This window comes from Opisthocomus hoazin, chromosome 8 (genome assembly GCF_030867145.1).
Source record: "Opisthocomus hoazin isolate bOpiHoa1 chromosome 8, bOpiHoa1.hap1, whole genome shotgun sequence".
NCBI lineage: Eukaryota > Metazoa > Chordata > Aves > Opisthocomiformes > Opisthocomidae > Opisthocomus > Opisthocomus hoazin.
In genome coordinates, this window is record NC_134421.1 from 18243425 (window position 1) to 18253953 (window position 10529).

Sequence of the window (10529 nt, forward strand, 5' to 3'; positions counted from 1 at the left end):
AGCCAATGGCTTCTGAAAGCCCTATGCAGGCTTCTAAACACTAGGATCAGTTGCCAGGATCGCTGTGTAAGTGTGCCAGGCTGAGTTTCTGGTCCTTGTCCTTTGTGAGGCACAGAAACTGGAAATACAATATAAGATTATTTGCTTTTATAATTAAAAAAATAGTATTTTTTCATTATTATTATTTATTAGACCAAGATGAAGACTTTCAACCTCATTCTCCCAAGACTAGATGGGCTAGCACAAAGCACGGAAAACATATATTCAGCCAATGCATGAGAGCACAGATGCAAAAGGAGTAAACAAAGCATCACTTGGCAGCTTCACTATGGAATGACTATGAAACAACAGTAGCTGACTTGAAGTAACTCTGCCTTCACCTCAGATCCAGGAACATTAGTAACTGTAATGTAAGGGCACAGCAGGGAAAAAGGAGAAGCCTGAAATATCTGAAAGGAATTTGGAAAAAAGCCTAGAGGAGATAGATAAAGTACAACTGTAATGAAAAACCTTCAAAGAAGGATTTTTCTTTATTGCCTTTTTGCTCTACTTCTTAGGTTATATTTACTGTAATTCTGGTTTATATTACTTTTGATACACAGATTTATTCTTTCCTGAGAGAATGTACCATGAAGTTTTAATTAAGTAACGACAGCTAAAAGAACATTTCACATCTATTATAAAACAAACATAAAACCTTGCTCCACAAGAGATTATGGACTATATATCTTATATGAAATGCAATAATTACCTCATGGCTTTTAATGCTAATTTCCTAATTTTTAACTATCCTGCATCTTTTTCCTCAGACAGTTCACAATAATTTTTTTAAGTAACAGCACCAGTACATGGCAAGAGGAACTTCTATTTGGTTTCTATATATTTACATGTTTGTGTGGAAAATCTGCTCCAGAAAGCTAGCTGACATTTATGTTCCCTTTCACACAGAGATTCCATCACTGTAGAAATTTAGAATTATAGCTGAAAAGAAATTCTTTCTCCTTCATTTGTTTTAGCACTATGCTACTTTCAGGGGCTTGGCATAACTACAGCAATAAACAACAAGCAGTATGCAAGAATTCAGGCAAGATAATCCAAAAATAGCAATGGTAAGCAGCCCAACACTAACACTACCTATCATTTTTTCAGCAGTATTCAAGACAGTACTGGATAAATTGTGTTCTGCTAGAGACTTCACCTGTTGTGTCTATATCCAATGAAATATTTTGCTTCTTCAGGGTCTTTGCAAAATCATGGAAGAGATCACAAGATCTTATGGCCTCAGCTGTGAACTGTGAACAGCCATCACCGATGCAACCCTAAGATGTTAAAAAAACCTAAAAGAGGATCTCTCTTGAGTGAAACTAAGATAGTTCAACCTCAATGTAAGGAAGACTGAAGTGATGGGAGTGGACTGGGGAATATACAACACTTGGAAGCCTTCAATGGAGAAACAACAAGTGTTACAAATCTTCAGCTGTGACTGCCTCCCCACCAAGCTTAAGTAGCCAGAAATCATTACTGTTACAGTACTCACAAGAAAGGTTTACTACCTCAGTGTAAAACTTGGCATGCTGTCCTTCTTAAACAATTACCTAAAATCAGGAACTGATATTACTAGCATGAGCACTCAGTTATTCTCTGTTACCTCCCTCAGTTACACTCCCTATGTCTTGTACCCCTTTTTTAATATTCCTGCCCTTTCCTCCAGCACCTGAGTACTACAAACCGCACTCCTGACACTGCCACTCACCATGCTATTACAAACTAACGTGAAGGGGCAAGAAAAAGTTAACCTTCCCTCACTTCCAGCTCACAGTTAAAGGCGCATGCCCAGCTGTCTATCTATCATGTCGAGAACAGATTACTGCAAGTCACATGATGTGAAGCTGATGACAATGACTCCAACTACTACAGGATGCAGCCGCTTGTTTCCTCCATAGTTTAGGTCAAAATGACAACTCAGGCTCTACTGCCCAACTATTTTTAGATTCCAGTTCAAATCCTAGATTGTAATCTCCAAAGTTCAAATCTGTGGTACATTAAAGATTAATTATCTGTGAATATTAGAAGTTTATGCACCTCTTGAACAATACAGATGAGAAAGCTCTGCATGAAACTTTTTACAGTTGGAAACAAAACATTTCCGTTGTGGGATTTTAACTCAGCATGATCTCTCAAAGGATTTTAAAGAGATACAAGAATCTAATTATTTCTAAAAAATACTACAATACCATCCGTTTTGAAGGCACTCCTCCACAGTAGAAGAAAATACACAATTATTTTCTCCCCACCCTATTTTCAGCCCAAGACTAGAGGACTAAAGAAAGAAAGGAGAAAACCCATACTTCAATAAGGGTTTTATCCTAAAAAGGCAAGAGTCAGAAGTTGACTGAGAACATCACTGCTATTAATCCTACTTAGAAAGCACTGAGATACTGTGGTTATTGGAAAAAATATAAATCGCTAAGACAAACAGAAAGTGATGGATAACAGAATGAAACTGCAGAAACATTTCTAGGCAGCAAAAATGTCCTTGGTATCTAATTTCCATTCCTCCTCTCTAAATGATCCTGTCTGTTCAGATTAAAGTAGAACTGTAACAATGTGACTGCAGTGAACTCCATGCTTTGAAGAATCAAACACCTAATATCTGACTTATAAGGCAACAAGACCACAGGCTAAGTCACTCGCACTGTGTAAACAGAGTTCTTGTCCACATCAGGGAGAACGCTGAACTCTATCAGATGCTTTTTTTTAAAAATAATTTCACTAGCCTAATTAGCTTCATCTGCACTGGCTCAGAGACATCGAATCAGTCAAAAGAAAAGTAACTTTTTGTTGCTGGTCAGCATATGTTGGGTTTTGTATTTAGGAATTAATAAGAGAAATTATTTTCCAGATGCTTCTTTCAATTCCAGCTGCTCTACCTGCCCAAGGTATTTTTAGGAAGCAAACTGCATCATAACTCCTCTATTAAATGAAACAAAACAAAAAACCCCAAATCAAAAATCTTTGCTCAATACTATCCTTTATCCCTATGAAAAAAAAGTACTGAAAATCTTCTCTGGAAACCACTTTAAGTGTTCAAGTCAACAAGTAGTCCTTTCCATCAGAGACATACATCTCACCTTTCAAAGCTGCTTGTTCAGCTTGTGTATACATTCCCAGAAAGAAGTACGTACAGGCAAGGTTCACCCAGACATCTGGATTGCAAGCTGGTTGTTTGGTTAAGGCCTCATATTCCTGTAACAGAAGAATGGGACGATTTTTTCAAAATGCATAATAGCACAGACTTGTATTATCTTTCTTTCTTTGCCATTTTACAACATATCGTTAAATTACTGAGATCACATGACTTATTCTCAAGTTCATTGCGGTTCTTACAATGAAACTATTACATTTTAACCTATGTCCTGAGCTCTTTTTTGTTTACAGCAATAGAACAGACAACAGCGACAAGCAGTGCTATAAATCTTCACTGTAGTAGCATGAATTTTGTCAATATTGAAGCTATAAATATATAAAAATGTATTTATATTATTGTATATTTATATATTATTATAAATATATTAAATTGTTAAAGGCATCAACATAACCAACTTTCCTCAGTCTTTTCTGATGCTTTTCTAACCTCCCTTCCAGTCCAAGCCTGGGAGCCATAAACACCAGGGAAATCTCTTTGTGAATACTTACCAGCACAAGTGTTAAACACACTTTTATAAACCTGCAGGTAGTATCTTAGTATAGATTAAAACTGTGGCCTCCAAAGTGGGGTGTGTGCATCCCAGCGGTTGTACAAGACAATACCATCGGGTCCTTTTTTAATTTCTGTTTTTGTGTATGTTTTATAATTACATAATATAGTAGCACACATACATAATTTATAAATATATATATGTATGTACATTGGGGGAGCATGCTCAGAAATTTTTTACTGATAAGGGTGCAAGATCAAAATTGTTTGGAGACCACTGCATTAAAATACAAGCCTACAAGTTGGTACTGGACAAATTAAAGTTTGCTTAATAGATAAAGACATAATTATAGTAAATATTACTAAACTGTGCCTAACTTCACCATTTCCTGTTTTAAGACTTACAGCCAACAGCTATAGAAAACCACTAGATACCATCTCTGATATTTCTTATACATCCCCATTCATTGCATATCCCTTAATACTGTCACATAAACTGCTTAATTTCTTGTTATTTGTGAAACTGTCAAAACCTAACAGATGAATCTCTCAATCTACTTTTTTAATGAAGAAAAATTTTGCAGCTACCAACCAGTGGTATTCCTGAAGATAAACATCTTTGCTTTGCATAACAACAGATACTAAAAACAGAGGCAGGGAGACCTCTCCATGCCATTTTTTTTCCCCTGTCAGGTTTCTGTTAAATTATTAGGAAGGACATCCCACTGAAAGTGCCTCCTGCTCTCCATCCAGCCACATCCAACAGACAGCATAATGCAGGGTCACGCAAGGTTCTCACAAGGCCTGCTGCAAGAATGCCATCCACATACTCCCAGTTACAGTAAGATCCTCATCCCAGCAATGCAACCCCTTGCCGACTCTGTACTCTTCCTCCAAACATATGAATTGGAATTTCCCTCTGCCTAGGGAGAGTTTTACAAGATTGTGCCACCGCGGGTGGAAGACTTCCTACCTCTGGGGAAAAGGCACAGTCATATATATATAGCACCAGATAAAATAAGCCATGCCCAAAGGACAGCGAATCCCAAGAACAGAAACACGCTGACAACTATGAAGTTTATAGTCTGCAAGCATAAAGAATTTTTTTTCTGTTGCCAAGTGAAAGTAAGCACTCCCAAACAGAGAAGCTATTGGTAAGGTATGCCCTTAAAAGCTAGCTCAGTCTTGCTAGCACTTCAGGGACTAGCTGTCCTTCAATAAGATTTAGCATAAATAATTAATTAATTAAATAAATATTAAAAAAAAAGAAAACATTTACATAGAGGCCAGCCTTTCCTACTGAGGCCAGTTCAATCTTGACACAGGCCTGTCACAGAGCTCTGAGAGACAGGCCACTGCTGTTTATTGGGACCATCTGGAATCTTTCAAAATTCGTTCAGATTAAATGCACCCAAAGGTCTCTTTCAGCTATGGCTTCAGGCAGATTAATTAGAAAAGATAAAGTGCATAGACACAAGTCATGTTCTGGCTTGGCCATTCAAAGCAAGCAATAAATAATGAGGGCTCTAGCAGCACCAATGTGAATCTATGGAAACACAGTAAATAAAAATGAGGGCTATTAGTGCTCCTTGCCCTGCAGTTCTGGGCCAAGAGCCCAGACTATGTGCTGTTTCCCCCTTCCTCACTAAAAGGCATTCAACGTCAATCTCTCAAAGACTACTGCACAAGAGCTCCCCCCCCCCCCAAAAAAAAAAAACCCAACAAAACCAAACAAACTAAATACTCCAAAAGCTTTCCCAATATTCAACCTGTGGCACATTTTTGCCAACCAGGAGTGTAACAACTTCTTGCTATTTTGCCCTCCTCCACCTCTCACGTCTACCACAAGACATACACACTTTTCCTCAAAAGCAGGCTCCCAGGTTGATTGCCTACAGCTATGGACACCTACTGACAATGCTGAGGCCAGCAGGATTCTGCTCAGTGCCCTTATTACTTGTCTGGACTCTCCAAGCCCATAAACACAGATCCTGAAAAGGCAATAAACAGGCCAACCTACAGGGCTGCCCCACAAGTGCTCAAAGGAGGTGTGGAGATACTCATCATAACCTGGCTACAGTCATGACAGAGAAGCCTAGAGAACTTTCCTGAGCCAAAAATCCATCTTCTACTTTCTAGCTTCAGCTGTCAGGAACTTGAGTGTACTTGTATTCTCACACTTGCAGCAGAAGTACTCCAGCAAGACCAGATACTGCTCACTACCCTAGTACAGCCCCGTTCATTTCATGATTTACTATTTGACTGAAATTATCCTGAGCAAAGTTAGGGTAGACAGGAGGTCCCATCCAGCCAAGAGGTGGAATGGCTCCCAATTCTTTGCTAGGAGACAGGTTGCAGATAGGAGAGACTGTCAGAATTGCTGGCTGTAGTTTCTGAGATTTTGACAGAAACAATGCACTGAAGGCTCTGGCCTGGTGATCGTCCTTTGCTCTCACGTGTGCGGCTGATGGGCCAAAATGGCATTACCATGTCTGGCAGCTGTACCATGCCAGCATCCATCCTGCGTGCCTAAGCCCAGTCAGAGGGTGCATAGTGCAAATGTGAAACCTGTTCTTGAACCCAACCTAGAAGTGCACCTGCCTTTGCCAATTCCTCTCTTAAATTGTCAATATCTCAAATATGTCTTACAACCCTCCATTTCTTAGGCCCTGGCTGCTTCACTTTATAAGATCAGGCAGCTCAGAAACAGAATCATCGGACTGATGCTCTGATTCTGCTCCTGGGGTGACACTAGGAAATTTTTCAGGAAAGGTTTAAGATTAAGTGTCATAACCAAGTAATGGCAGAAAGACAGGTTGTTTTTTTCCCCCATTAGGGATAGTAGATGTGGAAGACTCCAGAAAACTAATTAGATGCTGCCATCCACTAGGTGAGTTCTGGTTGACATACGATGCCAGGAAGACTCTAGCCACTCAGCGTTAGTCAACATTAATCTGTCAGTGAAGGAAGCTAGACGGTCCCCAGAGAGGGACTGCCACCATGACGGCTGGAACAGTTGAATCCAGTGCAGTACCATTTGTAAATTGGTGTACAGCAGTAGGGACAATCCCACCAGACCAGTGTTGGTGGCATATCCTTTGAGAAAGGCATCTGCCTACTAAGAAGGGGAAAGTATGGCCCTAGTGAAGCTGAGGTTAGCACTCTACCTAGAGAATACCTGGCTGTTGGTGTGCCTCTGATAAGAGAATGTGAATTCTCTCATGTGAATGTGCCAGATAGTTAGCTATCATTTTCTCTGAAAATATTCTTGGAGCTGGAGGTCTGAGTGCTTTTCATTTTTTTCCCTGTTTCTCCCAGTAGTGGATGATGGCGACCTCAGCCCAATTCCCAAGCCTCTCCAAAAGTTGCCACCACAACCAGCTCACCTGGGTCACTATGAAAGTATCATTACAAATAAAAGGATTACTGAGCAACTTAATTTCTGAAGACCTTCATCAGGTATACGGAACACAAACCCTGAATTGGCAATATCATGACACAGACTGTGCATTGTCACTTGCAGGCACTTCGGAGCATGAATCATTTAGACCGTGTGTTATGTCACTCTATAGAAATCTGCAGAATCTTCTACGATTTTTTTTTTTTTATTTACAGTGCCCTTGGTACTCCCCAAAGAGTGCTCCAAGATCTAGAGGGTACAGATAATCAAGGAATTTGTCCTTAAGAATATATCAACAATGCCTCTGTAACGTACCAGAGAAGATACAGCATTACCCTTCAGCCTTGAAGCTGATAACTGAAAGGCAATTCAGCCTCCACAGTCAGCACTCTTTGCTGTGATTACTGCAGCCTTGGGAATTACAACTTTGGTGTTCTGTCCCAAAAGAAACCAGGTTGAGATGCGCAGGCTCATTTCCTGCATGCCACCGCAAAACGGCAAAGTTTTCAGGACTCATCACTGTGCCAAAAAACAGTCTTAAATCTGAAAAGATAGGCCCTATGATCTCTCACTTAAACCACGCGCTCAAACAAACCAACCACAAACCAGGCATGCAAACCTTTTGTTGTCCCTACTTGGGCAGAAAAACGGGAAGTCGACGACTGTGCGGCAGTCTTTAGAAGCCTGAATCAGCAGCATCACCTAGTGGCAAATCAAACCCCAACACACAAACCTGATCTCTAAAACAACCCAAACTGAACAAAAAACCCAAACCGCCGTTACTCTTTCTTGAAGGAAACATTTAAAATCTGCTCTGGCTATAAAAACATCTACTCGGTATTCCATATAGCAGAATTTATTTCAAAGAAATTGCAAGCTATTTTTCATTTGTATACAAACATTTTTCTTTTTTTAAAACTTTCACTATCAACACCTAACATCTAGATAAAAATTAATTACTGCAACCGATTGTGATATTCATAATCTTTATATATATATTCTAAACATGAATGTTAAGTTACCACTACATCCTGTACTAGTATTCTACATTCTATACTATGTATACTGTCAAATTTATTCACTGAGCATTTCTAACATCTCTAATAGATGTTTTCTCTTCAATTTTTTAAGGCGGGGGGGGGGGAAGTGCCTTGTGAATTTACTCGGAAGCTTGAGAAATTCTGTCTCCGCCTCATGTATGAATCCTGTGCACGTGACCATGTATTACTATAAACACCTAATTTAATCTAAGAAAGAAAATATCATCCTTGTTCTAGAAGCTATTTCTCTATGATTATTTTCTTTTGTTAATACTTTAAACTATCACCCATTTTTAATACTTCTTTCAGGGAAAGCAAGTTAAGAGACTACAAAACCAGCTGTACTTTACAGTTACGCTTCACAGTGAATCGTGATGGAGATCTCCCTCGGCTGACATTGACTGAAACCAGTAAGTCTTCAGCGGTGCAATACAGCATCGTACGGACACAGCAATTCACATCGATAGGAATACAGCAATGAGACAAACAATACTCAGGCAGACTGAGTTGTTTTCAAATCCTCACTGGCTTATACGCAGCCTTGTGGGTATCACCACACCACTCCACAAGAGTCCCTGGTTCTGGCGTGCACAATGATTCCAGCCCTTGGAGGTACAGAGCAAGGCAGACAAGAAAAAATTGTTAAGGCTTCTACAGAGAAACATGCTAGCACAATGAAGGAGCTAAAGGGATCCCAGGGACACTGGCAACAAACTGATTGGCAGCAAATTGAGTTTCATTGGAGACATAAATGGTCACAAGAGAAAGAATTGCACATAGACTTATACACTGAAAGAGACACAACAGGACTGCATGGTGCAAGTATTAAAAATGTATGCATATTTGAACAATCAACATGTCTTTTAATGACTTAAAGCTTTCAGAGAATAAGAATGTCTCATTTCCTTGAATTATCTAATACAAGAAAACATAAAGAACAATGAAGTACATTAAATGACCAGGGGCATCAACCTCTATAGAAAGAATTAAAAAAGCATGCATATTACAGATAAGCTACACAATGAAGTAAAAGACATAATTAAACTTGAAAAACAAAACTGTAGAAAGCTAGCTGCAAAAAGGGGATGGAAAATTTAGGACATGAACTATGACATTTAAAAGGGCAAATTAGGCTACTGGTCCTAGTATTAAATCAGACAGCAGGTAACATTAAAAAAGGCCTATTTTCATAGCCAAATACCTTTTTTTTTTTTTCCCCCAATCCAAACTACTTGCCATAGCATCTGCCTTACCACAGCACATTTGTACCTTCACTGGCTGGCAGAACTGCTCCCTATTACAGGGCATCCTCCTCCTGTTGTCATCGTTGTATCACCACATCCCGATTTCCAGCCTCAAGGAGCAGGATTTCCCCACCTTACCTCCAGCGCTCTCTTGTAGTCACCCAAATGAAAGGCCGAGTATCCGATCCAAAGGTCAGCATCCTCCTCCTGCTCACCCGCGTGCCGTTGAAACTTTGTCAAGAAAGCACGTAAAAACTTTGTCACCTGCCACGCAGTTTATAAAGCCCCACAGATAACCAGAGTAACATCGGGCCACCTCACACCACGGATGGTTTCACAGCTGTGGATGCTGCTGGGGTGGAGCTGCTCTCGCATTCCTGCGGGAAGCGACAGGCAACCCCCACACGCCAAACCCAGGCCGGCGAAGCGAGGGGCAAAGGACCTAATGGGTGCGGAAGGAGGCGAGGGGGATGCGGGGCCGGGGAAGGGCTCCCCTCGCCCCGCAGGGCACAGGCCCGGCACCGAGGGGAGCGGGCGAGGCGGGCTGCCGGCGGCGCCCCCGGGCCAAGCTCTCCGCTCCCGCCGCGGCCGTTACCTCCAGCAAAGCGATCGCGCCGGTGAAGTCCCTCAGGGCCAGGAGCTCTTCCAGCTGCGGCAGCTTCTTCCCCTTCTTCCTCCGCCTGTCTCCCGGCGGCGGGGTACCCCCCACGGCCGGCTTGGCCCGAGAGAGCATCTGGGCAGAGAGCAGAGCAGAGCCGGCTCAGAGCGGGGCCTCACCCGCCCGAGACGGAGGAAACGCCGCGCCCGCCCCAGACCCCCCGCCCCACCGCCCCTCACCATCCTGTCGCCGGGCCCGGGCTCCGCGCTCCGCCGACGGCGCCGTTGCCAGGGTAACCGCGGGACGGCGGAAGGCGGCGGCGCAGAGACGAGCGCGGAGGCGAATGGGCGCCGGCTGGCGACTGGCGCCGCCCGCCAGGGTTCCGCCCGCGCTGCGGCGGGCGTCGGTCTCCGCAGCGGCCGCGCGAGGCGGGGGTCGGCCTTTCAGTCGCTGCGGTTGGTGGCGGCCCGGGCACGGAGGTCCCCGTGACTTGCACTCTAATTCCAGCTGCTGGCACCGAAGCCTACAGACGCACACGCACACAGTGCCC

The 10529-nt window shown here is 42.3% G+C and overlaps 1 protein-coding gene across 5 annotated transcripts in view; it reads right to left on the reverse strand.

The window, feature by feature from the left end:
- Positions 1-10300, reverse strand: part of IFT56 (intraflagellar transport 56) — a 53465-nt gene extending 43165 nt beyond the window's left edge. For all 5 annotated transcript variants that reach the window (XR_012764850.1, XM_075428835.1, XM_075428834.1 and 2 more), the window contains exons 1-4: positions 10219-10300; positions 9977-10114; positions 9520-9612; positions 3132-3246 (exon numbers count right to left, since the gene is read on the reverse strand). Coding sequence is in view for 4 of the 5 variants with exons in the window: in XM_075428835.1 (XP_075284950.1) it covers positions 3132-3246; positions 9520-9612; positions 9977-10114; positions 10219-10221 (349 nt within the window). In the remaining variant the exon portion in view is untranslated. The remainder of the gene's footprint in view (positions 1-3131; positions 3247-9519; positions 9613-9976; positions 10115-10218) is intronic.
- Positions 10301-10529: the final 229 nt, after the last annotated feature.